This window comes from Chelonia mydas, chromosome 3, assembly GCF_015237465.2.
Source record: "Chelonia mydas isolate rCheMyd1 chromosome 3, rCheMyd1.pri.v2, whole genome shotgun sequence".
Taxonomy (NCBI): Eukaryota; Metazoa; Chordata; order Testudines; family Cheloniidae; genus Chelonia; species Chelonia mydas.
The window spans coordinates 178,994,125-179,011,902 of record NC_057851.1 but is presented as its reverse complement, the minus strand read 5'-3'; the positions used below and the strand labels follow the sequence as shown (position 1 = coordinate 179,011,902).

The window sequence follows — 17,778 nt, the reverse complement described above, 5'->3', positions numbered from 1 at the left end:
CCTTGAAGACAGAGGTCCTCCGGGGCGTGGTTGCAACTTGGGGCATTCCCACAATCGACTGCTTTGTGACAAGTGAAAACAAGAAGTATTGCCTATTCTAATCTCAGGAGGGACTCAGCCTGGGCTCCCTCTCCAACGCCTTCCACTGCAGCTGAAAGCGAGGTCTGCTGTATGCATTCCCTCTTATACCGGTCCTTACCCAGATCACGACAGAACAAGGAGTAATGGTCTCAAGTTGCAGTGGGAGAGGTTTAGGTTGGCTATTAAGAAAAACTTTTTCACTAGGAGGGTGGTGAAGCACTGGAATGGGTTACCTAGGGAAGTGGTAGAATCTCCTTCCTTAGAGTTTTTAAGGTCAGGCTTGACAAAGCCCTGTCTGGGATGATTTAGTTGGGGATTGGTCCTGCAGGCAGTTGGACTAGATGACCTCCTGAGATCTCTTCCAGCCCTGATATTCTCTGACTCTGTGATTGCCAGGCTCAAGGCGGACTGAGCCAGACTCATCCTCATCACCCTGGTGTGGTCAAGACAGCACTTGTTCTTGGATCTTCTCACTGTCATTTCAGCCTTCCACGCCGCTTCCTCTCCTTCGCGACCTCCTCAAGCAGTACTATGGCCTCACCTTTCAACTAGCGATGGCCCTGCTGTCCCTGATGGCATGGTGGCTGAATGAGAAGGAAGGGATGTTGTTCAGAGACTGTCCAACAGGTTCTACTTAACAGTAGGAAGCCTTCCACTGGAGCAGCCTACTTGGTGAAGTGGAAGAGGTTTTCCATTTGGTCCTTAGCCCATGGGACCCGTCCAGCAGACACTTCCAGCCAGGACATCTTGGAGTACTTGCTGCACCTTCAGGAATTGTTCTAGCACTCAGTTCTTTGAGAGTGTATGTGGCAGCAATATCAGCTTTTCATCTGCCCATCGAAGGGAAGTCAGTTTCCTCAAAAGCTTTGGTGATGAGATTTCTCAGAGGGATCCTCCGCCTACATCCTCCAGTCCAAGAGCCAGCCTCCTTGTGGAATCTGAAAATGGTTTTAGCAGCTCTGATTGGGTCTCCGTTAGAGCTCCTTGCTTCCTGCCCACTGTCCCTCCTGTCTCAGAAGATGGCATTCTTGATAGCCATTACTTTGACCAGGAGAGAGTGTGAGTTACAGGCCTTCATGGCTGGTTTTCCTTACACACCGTGCTCCAGGGACAAGGTTGACTGCTCTTGAAGTTTGTTTCCAAGATGGTCTCCCAATTTTACCTGCACCAGGTGGTGTACTTGCCTGTATTTTTTCCCGAACTGCATTCCTTTCCAGAGGAGCAGTGCCACTCTACAGTAGATGTTAGCTGTTGTCTAGCCTTCTTTCTGGACAGGACGGAACAGTTCTGTGCCTCAGCACCTCTTCTCACCTATTCATATCATATGCGGACTGTATGAAGGGTCAAGGGGTCTCGGTGCAGACCATCTCCAGGTGGATAACATCTTGCATCAGGAGTGCTTACGAGATAGCGTCTGGTATGCCCCTCAACAGATATGGGTGCATTTGACAAGAGTGCAGGCAACGTCAGTGGTGTTCCATGATGATGTTTCCATACTGGGCATTGTAGGGTGGCCAAATAGTTGTCCGTGCATACTTTTACGGACAAATTATGCACTCAATGCTTCTTTCAAGGCGAGATGCTAATGTTGGAACGTCTGTCCTCTGGTCCTTACTCTGAGCTCTGCCTCTGATTGGGGTGCTGCTTGTTGGTCACCTACTTGGAATATGCATCTGCATCTATTCAAAGAAGAAGAAATGGTTACTTGCTGTAACTATAGTTCTTTTAGATGTGATGCAGACATGTATTGCATGACCCACCCTCCATCCCCTTTGCATCGGCGTCTTCCCCTGAACGTTTGGTGTGAAGGAACTGAGTGGGTCAGGGTGGCACCACCTTATGTAGCCGGGGGAGGGGCGAAAGCCAGGAGCACCACCCCTCTATGGGTACTGCTAGGCAAAAGTCTTCAGCTCCAGAGCACATACATGTACTTGGAATACACATCTGCATGACATCTCAAAGAACCACAGTTATAGTAAGTAACCATTCCTTTTTCCTGGTAAGGGAAATTGTTGGGAAATGCTGAGTTCAATCTCAAGAAATAAGCTGAAATGAGTAACACTGCATAAATCATGAGGGGGCAAAGGAAATGCTTCTGAAAGCCTTCTGTTTGTGGATTTATGTTGCCCAATTTGTTGGGACCTACTTATTCAACAGACAATATGAAAAGAACTATTGCATTTCCCAAGCTCACTCACCCTGAGCGCTGTTCAGGATGGAGAAACACAACAGTACTCATGAGAAATCTGCTTTAGGAAACAAAACACTTACGAGTAAGTATCTTGACTTTTGCATTATTAGACTCTTCCAGTGTTCTGTCTGTATCCTTGAATTGTTGCCTCTTTTAAATAAGGCTCTTTTCCCAGGCAACAATGGCCAGGAGAGCTGGGTTGTCCCTTCATGCTCTCTATAATAAGCAGATTGTCTAGTAGTACTGTACAACCCTGGCTTTTTTTTTTCTGCACCCTTACCAGTCTCTCTCTGTACTTAGCTACTCCAGTTTCCTTTCAGCCTCAAGGACATAGCCATTTGTCTCCAGGTATGAGCCATTTTTCTCACAAAATGCTTTCCCCTAAAATGTTACTGTCTATTGAAATGAGGGCACTGCACTTTTTTTTCTTTTTCTGTGTGTTTCATTCTATTGTGACTTTATTTTGTGCTCCTTGTGACAAAGATCACAGGATCATAAATGTCTTATTCACCAGACTAGAAAACTTAGTGAGGCCTTCAAAAGCCAAACTCTTCTTCCATTCGTAGATTAAGCCTAAAAACCAGTTCTCAAACATCAGATAACACAGACAGCTATGTCTCAGCCCATATTATCACTTCTTATCCTTTTCCTCCTCTAACTCAAAAAAAAAAATGCTGGAAAAAGTCCAGATGACTTTTCTGAGAAAAGAGAGGAATATTGCACTCCTCAGATGACTCTCAGCATTCATAGGAGGTTGTTTTTTGACTCTGTAGATATTAAATACCTATGCAAACTACTGGCCTAAGACCTGTCTAATTGGTATTATTGTATTAACATACCAAAAATCTGTTCCATAAGGGCTTGCCTTAAAGCATTCAGGCCTCTCCTTCAATTCCACAAGAGAGCACCTGATGGCTATATCTTCCTGGTGGAAGGCTATACCCTTTTTTCTCTTCTGATAGTGATTGGATTTCTCAAAAGACTCATTCATGTCTACCCTCCAGTCAGAGAGACTCCAACCTCCTATAATCTCAACATTATTCCAACAGGTTTTATGGATCCTCCTTTTGAGCCTTTGACGACCTGTACAATCTATCCACGAAGACCATCTTCTTAGTCCCCATAAGCTCAGCCAGAAGGATAGGAGAGAGTCAAGCCCTCTTGGTGGGGCCACCTTATGCAGTCTTAGACAAAAATAAAATGATTTTAAGGCCTCACTGAAGTTCTTACCTAAAGTGGTTTCTGACCTTCATATTAATCAGATGATCAACCTACCCATCTTCTTCCCCAAGCCTTATACCATGCAGGGAAAAGCTAAACTTCACTTTGGACATGGTCAGGTTTCTTTCTTACTATCTGGAGAGACAAAGCTATTCAGGAATTCTCCTAGATTGATCCTAGTGTTTGCTTGGAGAATGAAGGGTCAACCAGTCTTCACTCAAAGACTGTCGAAATACGTCTCTGATTCTATTAAAACATGCTACACAGTAGTCCACTTAGACTCACCTGGGCAAGTTAGAACCCATTCCACCAGAGCTCAAGCAAGGTGACTGAATCGCGGAGATTTGCAAAGCAGCTGCCTGGAGTTTAGTTCACACTGCTGTTTGGTAGAGGGCTCCAGATCATACATCTGTTTCAGGAAACATGGGTTGAGATCCCTCAGCTGAGCCTGGGACTTAGCCTGTTCAGTCTTCAGGCAGGCTAATAAGCCCAGTTGGGCTGAAGCAGAATCACCTGATTGGGTGGCCTGCCTAACTGTCTGGAAGAAGCCAACAGGTCTGCATTTATGTTCAGCAGCAAGTTGCTGGCTGCTTAATACTTACACCCATTTACAGTCGCTCCTCTCCCTGCCATGTTCCAGTCTTGTTCCTGTCCTGCTTCTTTGCTCCAGCTTCTGACTCTGACACTGACCATTGGCTCTGGTTATTGACCCCTGGCTCTGGCTCTGGGCTTCGTTCTTTGCTCAGGGTTTGGCTTCTGGCTCCCGACTCCTGTCCCTGGTTCTAAGCACGGTCCTGGTTCTAATACTAGGCTGGGCCTTGACTCTAACTCTTACCCAGGGTTTTCAGAACCCAAAGCAGTAGTAACTTAACTAGAAAAGGAATACTTGTGGCACCTCAGAGACTAACCAATTTATTTGAGCATAAGCTTTCGTGAGCTACAGCTCACTTCATCGGATGCATTCAGTGGAAAATACAGTGAGGAGATTTATATACACACAGGAGATTTAAGTTAAGATTTAACTTAACTGTTTCTCTCCAGACGGTGTCAGCTCCTCTGTCTGCTAAATGATTGGCACAAACCAAAGTGCTTTTACCTAACACTACTTTTTCATTAGGTCTTAAACATGTGTGCACGCACACATACACAAGCTGTAGCAGTAGGGTTAGAGCATTCCAAAAATTTTATATACCCAAAGGCTGAAATGGTTTTGAGGAATCAGCAACCAGCCTTCCAAGGGCCCTCCTTCTGTCCAGTTGCTGGGGAGTTTAGGTACCAGATTCTTGCCCAAAGAAAAGCTTCCTCAGATTGCTTCAAAGTATATTCTTTCACCTAATCTTTTATAGTGAACTTAAAGCACATAACTCATAATGATTCCTAGTGGGTCACCATAAGTAACCCCGGTGGGTCACCAATTCTCCCAGTTTCAGCAAACTACTCATTATCTCTTATTATTAAAGCATTTCTAGTCATAACAACAATAAAACGTATATGTCAGAGGCTCCTAACCAATGTTGACTGTCCAAACATTCTTCCATTTTCATGGTACATTAAATCCCTCCCACTCTGATTAGACAAACTGCAAACATGCAGCTGTCTGGCCTTGCCTCTCAGGGTCTACGATTATTCCTAGCTATGTGTTATTTGTTCTTTAGCTAGCAGTGGCTGGACACACAAGATGGCTGACTGAATACTGTCAAATTCTGGGGTTACACACAAAAATGTCAAATTTGGGGGTTACACTAACCACTAGGTCAGACCACCCACATCCTGATCCTGACACCTGTTTTGGCAGACTTGTCCTACTGTCATTGTTTCAGTAGAGTCAAAGTACCCATCTCCAGGTCTTTATTTACTGCTCATGGGTTACCATAATACCCGTGGACAATCACTCAAAGAAGAAAGAACAGTTTACTTTCCTATAACTAGTGATTCCTTGACATCTGTTATACACATATATTCCACAACCTGCCCTTCTTCCCTGCTACTGTGGGCTATTTGGCAATCTGCATTCTGTTTTGGTGAAGAAACTTGAGAGTGGTTGCAGCCGCACCACGCTTTGTGCTCTCTAAGCTATCAGTCACTGGAGAGCATGCAGGGCACAGATGGAGCCCCAACAGACACTGCTATTCAAAAGTGTCTGATCTTGTGTGCATGAGAAGTGGAATACATGTGGACGACACATCTCGAAAAATGACAGTTCTAGTAAGGTAAATAAACATTCTGTGTTGTCCTTACTATATGTTACTGTTAAAGTGACAAGAAATTCTTTTTTCTTCTGAAGGCAATTGTATTGTACTTTTGTTCTCATTCATCAGTGACTCCATTTTTTAAAATACTAGTTCAGTACTAGTATTGCTCAGCATTGTCAGGGGTTTTGTAACAAGAGTCCTTGGTGATTCCTCCCTCAGGGGGTGGGGGAACCTGACCACACCCAGTTGTCTACACTGGGTAGTTGCGACACCGCCCCCACTTCCCTGCTATCTGCGTTTTGTGGGCCTCCTTAAGTCCAGGGGGACCATTTAGGTGAGGCAGAGGGGGCTCCTCCATGCCTCCGCCCAGTTTCGTACCACTGGCTGGGAGTGACGTCGCTCACTCCTCTCCCCCCTTCCCTCACTGGCCTATTCTTTGCTCAGCAAATAAGAATGCAGAGGTTTATCTGGTAGGGCTGGGAGCTTCTGCAACACTTTTTCATTCCTGAAACAAACATGCTCAGGTAATGGTGGGAGGCAGGAAGCTCTCAAGCTCTGTGCTTAGGCCGGAAGATGCTTGCTGTAGATTTCATCATGATCTGCCCCTCACCCTTCACATGTCAACATGTTAAAAGGCCTTTTGCTTCTAAGGCAAGCCCTTTGTGACACCAATAGATATGAGGTTGCTCAGGTGGGGGAGGGGGCTGCTGCGCCAGGCACATTCAGAGGATAATTATCCTCACAGACAGGCCAGCTTAGCAAGCTTCAGGCTGCAAGAATAGCACTGCAGAATAGACCACCCTGCGGTGAAGAAACAAGCGTGTGCTGCCACCACCAAAAATATTGTTTTAAATACACTTAAAATTTTCCCAATTTTTTTCCAACTCTCTAATTTTTTAGTGAATGGCACCAGTGTGGCCATTTATTCTACCATTTAGTCCCACTTGTCTGTGGGGGTCTTTCCTTTGCCTACAATGGGCTTTAGGTCAGGTCCATCGGCTGTGACACAGAAACACTGATTCCTCTGTGAATGTCTGGATTTTATCAAATCTCCCCAGAGTTTGGTTGCACTTTTCTAGGACCTTTCCCCAGAATACCTTTTGAGGAGCTGCTGCCCTCAAGCAGCCATTTTGCAGCTGTCGGCTGTATCTCCTTCTTTTCCTGCTGGTAAGTATTCTTATCTCCTGTTATACTTACTCTAACATTTCTGAGGGTATGGCAGAGTCTCATAACGTTCAGTACCATCTGTGAATTTCATTGCGGTGATGTTTACTCTCACTAATCCTTACAGCAACACACAAGAAACATCCTTCTAACTTAATCCTTCGTATTTATCGTAACTGTTTGTATAAACCCTTCAGTTAACATAAACACAAGCCAATCTGAAAAATCTGTAAAATTTGGCTGCCAAAATTTGTTTGTTATAGATCCGTGCTGCTAACATCCAAACATGCGTATCTGATATCTGTGTCAAGGCTTCAGAACTGATACCTCAAGGTTTGGGATTGGCAATATCTTCCTGTATTATCTCCTGATTGTTCTAATCTTAAGTATACACTTAAAATGTGGCTTTAATTGTTGTTTGTATATTTTTTCTTTCTTTATATAGGAATGAGATACAGTGCTCCTGTCAGCTAATTTCTAAGTTATTATCTGCAAAAAATTAGAGTTTTCAGGTGCCTAAGTGGTCCCTTGAATCACAGTTAAAGTTGTCTTCCGCCCCCCAGCCCTATCTGAAATGGCACCCCTGCTTAAGTCTCTCTAGCTGGGGGATCAAAATGAAAGTCACAAACCCACACACCTTCAGGGATACTCCCTCCCTGAGGTCACGGCAAAAGGGGGTGGGGTGGTGCCAAAAATCCATCCCTAATGTAACAGGTTGGGGGAAATTGCTCTGTGACAGGCTCTGCCTGTCTGTCTTAACCTGGTAGTCCACTGTACTTTTCTCAGGGTTGGGGTGAAGATCTCCTGCTTAGAAGTTCATACTGCAGCATCAGAAGTTGCTCCTGCTGTCTGCTATTTAGGGCAATCTTGCTCCTTTCCCCCTATTTACTGCAGGGTTCTCCCTTTTAAATGTCAACTTCCTATCATGCATGATAGACAGGGCCAGATGGTGGGTTGTGGGGGGACACTAGCCCTGCCACCAGGGCCTCTCTGGCCCCTTCCTATATACATTCCTATAAACCATCACAGTTTTGGTTTGAACTGAGAATTAAGACACATAAAGAAGATTCAGCGTTTTTGTACTTGCTTTAAAGCATTTTCAAGTTGCTCATGTAAGAAATGACAAATAATATGGATCTTTTGGGTAGGAATTTAATCACATTGAAGTAATTTTTCTTTGTTCTACTTGAAAGAAATATGTGTTGAAACTCACTGAACCCCCCTTTCAAGAGCTTTAGTGTTAGATAGGAAACAAAATCTGGACATGTAATTTGTGTAAATATACATTATGTTTATATATTCCAATTAGGCAATCCATCTAGGTTTGTGAAAAAATAGAAAAAGAGATGAACAATATATCATCTCATAGATTACCTATCAAAAACTTAATTTTTTATTTTCTAGAACGTGAATTTGCTTTCGGATGCGCGCTCTGCCAGAGTGTACCGTGATGAGTTAGACGCACTCCGTGAGAAGGCAATCCGAGTTGACAAGCTTGAAAGTGAAGTCAGCCGATACAAAGAGAGGCTGCATGATATTGTGTTTTACAAGGCTAGAGTTGAGGTATATTTAAAACAATTCTAAATCACGTACAATTTGTTTTTTTAGTAAAAAACGTGTTGCCAATTGATATTGCTTTCTCTCTTTTTTTTTATTTTGACATGAAAGAAATGAAGACATGAAAGCAATTTGATAGATTCTTGCACTGCAATATATTATTCTATCTTGTCTGATAAATTGTTGTTTTCAAGATGAGTGTTCAAATATCTATCCACATGGAGTTTCATTTGAAGTCAGCAAGACTCTCTGTTAGTGCATGGGTCCATCTATGCAGATCCACTTGCAGGATCAGGGTCTACAAGCAGACATAAAGAAGACATGGGAAACACCCTGGAGGGAGTTAGCTTGAAATTTATTTTAAGTTTAATTTTTCATTCACTTCTTCTGGGCATCATGGGGGAAGGAAGTTTTCAGGAATGATCTGAATGAGGAAAAGAAGTTGGCATGGTGAACCAGGATTAGGACGGTATTTCATGCATAAAACATGGGAAAAGACAGAGAGATAGAATTGAAGAGACATTTCAAATTCTATCATGAATTAGAAATTGGTAAGAGACAAAAAAAAAAAAAAAGCCAAACTAAGAATAAATTAATTTTCTACATGGTAAACAGTGGGATGCCCAATTATCTTTACTAAGGCCACGACCTTTGTCTGGAAACAGCAGGTGAATGGGGATGTCACAAAATTTGCACAGAATGCAAAATTATTAAGGGTAGTCAAAATCAGAAAAGTCTGTAAGGAACTTCAGAGGAACCTAACAAAACTAGACAAATTGGCAGATCACATTCAATAAATGCAAGGTAATGTTTATTGGAAGGAATAATTTGAACTATGTTGCTAAGTTGAAAACTAACTTGGGAAAAAGATTTCAGTGTCATTTTGACATTTCACTAATGTCCTGTCTTCATTATGAAGCAGCAGTCAAAAAACAAGCAGTGTTAGTCTGTATAACATATGATATAAAATACTGTAACTTTTATAATGACATTATATAACCTGATGGGACATCCTTACCTTGAAAACTGTGTTAAGTCTAGTCACTCAACTTGAAAAATGATATAACAGAAAATAGAAGAGGTTTTACAGACAGATGATAAAGATTATTAGAAACATGAAAATATTTCCATGTGAAGAGAAATTGAAAAAAATTAGGAATACTTAGTTTAGAGAGGGGTAAAATAAAAGATCACATGACAGAAATATGTAAAATAATGTATGATATAGAGAAAGTCAGTTTGGTACTATTCTTTACTCTTTCCTTTCATAGAAAACTGAGGGAATCAATGAAATTGAAAGGCAGCAAATTTGAAACTGATGAAAGAAAATACATTTGTATGCAGTTCATAATTAAGCTATGGAACACATAGTCAGATATCATTGAAGCCAAGACCTTAGAAGGATTCAGAAAAGGATGAGACATTCATATAGACTGGAACATTCACAGTTACATTAGATAGGATAAAACATTTTTGAAGAATTTAAAAGCATAAGATAGCTACTAATTGATGAGAGTAGAAAAAAACTTCCCAATAAGCAGATTATTGCATAAAAGACTTCTATGGGGAATTGTTGCTCTTTCTTCTGAAGCATCTGGCTAGCTACTGTCAAAAACAGGACAAAACTGTTCTGATGAGGTATGGCAATTCCTGTGTTCTTAGAAAGGGAAAAATAAGATGAACGGAGCTTCAAAGCCGGCATCACTGGCAAAGTAGAGAAGGTACTTGAGAACTGTGGTAAGAGACAAGTTACAAGATGTCTGTTGGGAGACAGTTATGTGGGACCTTTTTTGATTTCTGGAACTGAGACATTGTCATCAATGGTGGTGAAGTTCTTAAGACTCATTTTCTTGGGGGATTTTTGCATCCATGTCAACATGGCCTTCTGTGATGAAGTTGTTCTACTGTCCCACCTTAAACCATGCAATAGTCTGACCAACTCGCAACTCTGACGAAACCTTACCTGGGTACAACAAATGGAGCAATCAACAATCTGTCATCAAACCTACCATTCCTGAACAAGCTCAAGTGTTCAAGTGTGGAACCTGAAATCAGTGAACTAAAATAGTGGTGTTGGAAACTAGGCTTGATTGGACAAAATATGCCCCAATAACAATTATGTGGGTGAAACCAGACAATCACTAGGCTCTACATAAAAGAATAAATGGACACAAGTCAGACGTCAAGAATTATAACATTCAAAAACCAGTTGGAGAACACTTCAATCTCTTTGGTCACTCAATTACAAACCTAAAAGTGGAAATTCTTCAACAAAAAAACTTCAAAAACAGACTCCAACGAGAGACTGCTGAATTGGAATTAATTTTCAAACTGGATACAATTAACTTAGGCTTGAGTAGAGACTGGGAGTGGATGGGTCATTGCACTATTGCAATGCAAAAAGTAAAACTATTTCCCCATGTTTATTCCCCCCCTCCACTCCCCACTGTTCCTCAGACATTCTTGTCAACTGCTGGAAATGGCCCACCTTGATTATCACTACAAAAGGTCCCCCCCACCCCTCCGCTCTCCTGCTGGTAATAGCTCTCTTGTTACAGTGTGTATGGTAACACCCATTGTTTCATATTCCCTGTGTATATAAATCTCCCCACCGTATTTTCCACTGAATGCATCCGATGAAGTGAGCTGTAGCTCACAAAAGCTGTAGCTCACAATTTATGCTCAAATAAATTTGTTAGTCTCTAAGGTGCCACAGGTATTCCTTTTCTTTTCACTAGGCTCTTGAATGAACTCGCACAGGAAAATAATCAAACACAAAAACACCCTATCACCTGTGGGTGAACACTTTTCCCAGAGAAATCACTCTATGTCTGACTTCTCAGTGCTCGTCCTGAAAGGAAACCTGCACACTATTAAAAGACAATCCCAGGAGCTTAAATTCATAACTTTGCTAGACACTAAAAATCATGGACTGACTAGAGACACTGGATTTATGGGTTATTACAACAGTAATGCACTAACAAACCCTCCAGCTGTTTTATTTTCTCCTCCTTCCCTTCCTTTCTTCCCTGTGACTGAACGGGTGTCAACAGGCCACTTAACTTTGAATAGTCCTTGAAATATGTATTAACTACTTATGTTAAACATTCTGTTCAACCCTTGTGTTTAGCAGTGATACTTTAAATTTGACTTGTTCTACACTACATGCTTACTTTGGTATAACTACATAGCTCAGTAGTATGAAAAATCCACACCCCTGAGCGATGTAGTTATACCGACATTAATCCCCCATGTAGACAGCAATATGTCGGCAAGAGAGCCTCTCCTGCCAACATAGCTACTGCCTCTCATGGAGGTGGAGTTGTTAAGCCAATGGGTGAGATCTCTCCCAGAAGCTTGAGTATCTTCACCAGATGTGAAATAGCGGCATGTAGACCTGCCCTTACTTTCCCAGACCTGAAGAAGAGCACTATGTAAGCTCAAAAGCTTGTCTCTCTCACTAACAGAAGTTGGTCCAATAAAAGATATTACCTTACTCACCTTGTCTCTCTAGAAAAAAATGAAAGCATTTAAAAATATAGAGAAACTGATTTGGAGAAACATAGAAATAAGTGTTGCAGTAGCACATAAATTAAGGGCAAAATAAAATTTAACATTAGATTGCAGAAAATATTTTAATTAACAAGAAGCTATTTTTCCCCAAAATATGTTCAAATTACACAAAAAGCGTAGAAACTAAAATTTTCCATTAAAAATGAGAGCATAGAGTTTAAATCATGCAGATAACAATGAAACAAAATTTTGAAGTTGGTCAAGAAAATTAATCTGTAGGTGAGCATTTGAAAGTCAGATGCTAGAGCACATAGTGCATTTTCCATGGGGTGCCTGTAAAGAAGAGGACACTCATATGTGGGCCATCTGAAAGGGATGAATTTCACCCATAATATATAAATGATTTCAGGAACCATATGATGAAAGACTTGATGAAGGCAGAACTGAAAATAACAAAGTGGCCAAGTAGCTAAACAGATGGAATTTTCATGTTCCTAAAATGCTGGTTTAAAACAAATGCACACCCCCCCGCCACACACACCCCTAGTCATTTGTGCACCTAAAATAATATTCGAAAATAATTTTTAACATTTGTGAAGTAAGGAATATGAAGTCAAGATTTCTTTGTTCAATATCAGTTTCATAGATTGCAGCTGGCTTGTGCTGACATTTGAAAAAGATATGCTTGGCTTGAATGAATCAAACTGAGTTCTTGTACGTTCATTAATATTTTCGTCAGATGCCATTAAAGGATATGAAAACTGCTAGTACATATGCATCAGTTGAAGCTGTTGGGACCCCTTAAGAATGCTATTGCATTTTCAGCAGTATTAGACATGTAATTATGGGTCTAGGCAAAATGGATATATATGCGTATACAAATAATTATGCTTTATTAGTAAGAACTCTTTAATGCTTTGATCTCTAATTCCTTCAACTTGCGGGATCTATTTGATATTAAAATAATTTATTAAATGGTGGCACAAAGAAGAGGGAGAGGTGTTTTATTGAACAAAGAGGTGGTTGCAGTTGAACAAGTACTTTTTGCCTAATATTTTGAAATATTGGTGGTATTTTGAATATGCAACTCAGTTAACAGGAACAACAATTGCTTAGGCTAGAGTGGCTTAATTTCCCATGTCCTACAAGGAAAATCCAGCCTCCACCTCACTGGCAACAGTGGTCCTCCAAGTAGTGCAAAACTAGTATTGTTCCTCTGTGCAAGGGAAGCCAACATTGTTTTAAAAAACAACAACCCTACAACTCCTGTTTGTTGCAGCCAGGACACTGACTGGGATTGTGCCTGTCCAGATCAAATTTCAAAATCCAGAGATAATTGAGGCCAAATCACAATTATTGGCAATGCATTTATCCATATCATTTTACTGAACATTTCTTTTTCCTAAGCTAATAATAGTTGGATAGTAAATGTTTACAGTACAGTTACTTAAAATTTCATATAGACTTCAGTCTGCTTGAATCATAATAGAGGTCTGATTTTAATATTTCAGATGTAATTTTTAGCACTCAAACATTTTGTTGTGTAACATGCAGTTGTAAATGCCTTTTTTATGAAAATAGGGCTCTCAAGCGATTAAAAATTAATCGTGATTAATCTCACGATTAAAAAAATTAACGATTAATTGTGCTGTTAATAATAGAATACCATTTATTTAAATATTTTTGGGTGTTTTTTACATTTTCTAATATTTTGGTTTCAATTACAACACACAATACAAAGAATACAGTGCTCACTTATATTTATTTTTATATATATTTGCACTGTAAAAAACAAAATAAATAGTATTTTTCAATTCCCCTTATACAAGTACTAAGGTGCAATCTCTCTATCATGAAAGTTGAACTTATAAATGTATAATTATGTACAAAAAAAATTGCATTCAAAAATATAACAATGTACAACTTTAGAGCCTACGAGTCCACTCAGTCCTACTTCAGCCAGTCACTCAGAGAAACAAGTTTGATTACAATTTGCAGGAGATAATGCTGCCTGCTTCTTGTTTACAATGTCACCTGAAAGTGAGAACAGGCATTCGCATGGCATTGTTGTACCCAGTGTTGCAAGATATTTACATGCAAAATGCGCTAAAGATTCATATGTCCCTTCATGCTTTAACCACCATTCCAGAGGACTGATGATGGGTTCTGCTCGATAACGATCCAAAGCAGAGAGGACTAATGCAGGTTCATTTTCATCATCTAAGTCAGATGCCACCAGAAGGTTGATTTTCTTTTGGTGGTTTGGGTTCTGTAGTTTCCGCATTGGAGTGTTGCTTTTTTAAGGCTTCTGAAAGCATGTTCCACACCTTGTCCGGCTCAGATTTTGGAAGGCATTTCAGATTCTTAAACCTTGGGTCGAGTGCTGTAGCTATTTTTAGAAATCTCATATGGGTACTTTCTTTGCGTTTTGTGAAACCTGAAGTGAAAGTATTCTTAAAACAAACATAGTTGGTGTTGGTCCTGCTTTGAGCAGAGGATTGGACTAGATGACCTCCTGAGGTATCTTCCAACCCTAATACTCTATGATTCTATGTGCTGGATCATCATCCAAGACTGCTATAACATGAAATATATGGCAGAATGCAGGTAAAACAGAGCAGGAGACATACAGTTCTCCCTCAAGGAGTTCTGTAACAAATTTAGTTAACACTTTTTTTAACGAGTATCATCAGCATGGAAGCATGTCCTTTGGAATGGTGGCCACAGCATGAATGGGTATACAAATGTTTAGCAAATCTGGCAAGTAAATACCTTGCAACGCCCGCTACAAAAGTGCCATGGAAATGGCTGTTCTCGCTTTCAGGTGGCATTGTAAATAAGAAGCAGGCAGCATTATCTCCCTTAAATGTAAACAAACTTGTTTGTCTTAGCGATTGGCTGAACAAGAATTAGGACCGAGTGGATTTGTAGGCTCTAAAGTTTTACATTGTTTTGTTTTTGAGTGCAGTTATGTAATTAAATAAATCTACATTTGTAAGTTACACTTTCACCATAAAGAGATTGTACAAAGTACTTGTATGAGGTGAATTGAAAAATAATATTTCTTTTGTTTATCATTTTTACAGTGCAAATATTTGCAATCAAAAATAATCTAAAGAGCACACTGTACACTTCGTATTCTGTGTTGTAATTGAAATCAATATATTTGAAAATGTAGAAAAACATCCAAAATATTTAATAAATTTCAATTGGTATTCTACTGTTTAACTGTGTGATTAATTGCAATTAATTTTTTTAATCGTGATTAATTTTTTTGAGTTAATGGCATGAGTTAAGTGCGATTAATCGAGAGCCGTAGAAAATAGTATAAAACGAGTTTTTGTTTTTACCATTAAAATTCATTTTGTATTCTTACATTGATATTTTAAAAACTAGATATGCTGAATTCAGCTTTGGTATGAATGAGAAAACTTTGATTTCTGTTTAACTCTTGAAGGAGTTAAAAGAAGACAATCAGGTATTGTTGGAAACAAAGACAATGTTGGAAGATCAACTAGAAGGGACCCGAGCCCGTTCTGATAAATTACATGAACTGGAAAAGGAGAATCTGCAATTAAAAGCTAAACTACATGATATGGAGATGGTAAGTATTTAAATAGAAGATGACATTCATACCTGTGTTTTTAAGAAAAATATAACTGTTGTTTTTTGAATTTACATTTGAAAGTTTTAATAATGGAAGACCTTCAAGTCTCAGTGGAAGAAGAAAGTAGGGCCTGAATAGCTTACAGTTTTCAGACACACAAACATGATGTTATTTTCTTCAATAGCTTCAGTTCTGCATAAAGAGACATCTATTGCTAAGAGGAGTCTGTTGAACAGGAATATAGAACCAGTGATAGCAATTAAAACCTTCTGTGAGATAAAGATGGTATCTGGTTGAATATTCATCCAAAATTGAATTGGTCAAAATTTGGAAAGTTGACAAAAAACAGCAAAGTTTTCACAAATATTTTCACAAAAATATTTTCTGTGCTTTGACCAGCTCTAATACAGACAATGCAATATTAAGTTTAAAAGAACAAATAATGTTTGTATAATTATTAACATTATTTTTCTTTTTTTAATATGTGATTTATCTTATTTATAATCTTATTTATCTTACCAAAATGCTAGTATGCCTTACCAAAATGATAAACACCCTCCTTCCCTTTACTTTGGAGCTGGGGTGGCGGACTGAGTAGAGCCACCTCCACAAGCTTAATGCTGACAAGAGAGTTCCTTTGTACAGGGGAAATTTTCCATGATTTGTTTCCAGCCACTTTGAGACCATTGTAATCAATCCAAAAGTGGCCTTAGCAGACCAGAGAATCCAACTGTTAGTATTTTGTAAAATAATGGTGTGACGGGTTCGGTCACAGAGACCCCCTTGGGACTGTCACCTGACGTGCTGGAATTACCTCTGAGCCCGTTTTCCACTGCCAGCTTGGGACTCCAGGACCCTGCCTTGTTGAGCCAGACATGCTAGTCTGCTGCAACACAGACCCAGCTCTGGTCCATGTCCCCAAAGCTGCAGACTTTAACCAAAAGCTGCTCAGCAAATCACCTATCTCCAGCACCCAGACACCCAGTTCCCAATGGGATCCAAACCCCAAATAAATCCGTTTTACTCTGCATAAAGCTTATACAGGTAAACTCATAAATTGTCCTCCCTCTATAACACTGATAGAGAGATATGCACAGCTGTTTTCTCCCCCAGATATTAATCACTTACTCTGGGTTAATTAATAAACAAAAGTGATTTTATTAAGTATAAAAAGTAGGATTTAAGTGGTTTCACGTAATAACAGACAGAACAAAGTAAGGTACCAAGCAAAATAAAACAAAACATGCAAGTCTAAGCCTAATACATTTAAGAAACTGAATAGAGGTAAATCTCACCCTCAGAAGTGTTCCAATAAGCTTCTTTCACAGACTGGACTCCTTATTCTGGGCCCAATCATTTCCCTGGTACAGTTCTTGTTAGTTCCAGCTCAAATGGTAACTAGGGGATTTCTCATGACCGGCAGCCCCCTTTATTCTATTCCACCCCCTTTTATATCTTTGGCACAAGGCGGGAATCCTTTGTGTCTCTCTGGGTTCTTACCCTTCTTTCTAAATGGAAAAGAGCCAGGTTTAAGATGGATTCCAGGATCACGTGATAGGTTCACATGTCCTGTGAGACTTCATTACCCACTGGTAAGCTTACAAGTAAACAGAGCCATTTACAACCAATTGTCCTAGGTAATTCGAGCCAAATTTTGGTAAATTTTCAGAATGGAGTGGGGTAACTAGTGGTGTTCCCCAAGGGTCAGTCCTAGGACCAATCCTATTCATTGTATTCACAAATGATCTGGAGAAAGGGGTAAACAGTGAGGGCAAAGTTTGCAGACGATACTAAACTGCTCAAGATAGTTAAGACAAAAGCAGACTGTGAAGAACTTCAAAAAGATCTCACAAAACTAAGTGATTGGGCAGCAAAGTGGCAAATGAAATTTAATGTGGATAAATGTAAAGTAATGCACATTGGAAAAAATAATCCCAACTATACATACAATATGATGGGGGCTAATTTAACTACAACTAATCAGGAAAGAGATCTTGGAGTCATCGTGGATCGTTCTCTGAAGATGTCCACGCAGCGTGCAGCGGCAGTCAAAAAAGCAAATGGGATGTTAAGAATAATTTTAAAAGGCACAGAGAATAAGATGGAGAATATCTTATTGCCCTTATATAAATCCATGGTACACCCATATCTTGAATACTGCATACAGTTGTGGTCCCCTCATCTCAAAAAAGATACACTGGCATTAGAAAAGGTTCAGAGAAGGGCAACTAAAATGATTAGAGGTTTGGAAC

General features: G+C 40.0%; 1 protein-coding gene across 10 annotated transcripts in view; it reads left to right on the top strand.

The window, feature by feature from the left end:
- CCDC88A (coiled-coil domain containing 88A) overlaps window positions 1–17,778 on the top strand; it is a 357,211-nt gene that overhangs the window by 215,003 nt on the left and 124,430 nt on the right. For 9 of the 10 annotated variants that reach the window (XM_007070064.4, XM_043543868.1, XM_007070062.4 and 6 more), the window contains exons 10-11: window positions 8,254–8,412; window positions 15,377–15,523. In XM_007070064.4, coding sequence (XP_007070126.2) covers window positions 8,254–8,412; window positions 15,377–15,523 — 306 coding nt within the window. Of the gene's footprint in view, window positions 1–8,253; window positions 8,413–15,376; window positions 15,524–17,778 lie in introns of those variants that run through there. The other variant, XM_043543870.1, reaches the window with a different exon arrangement.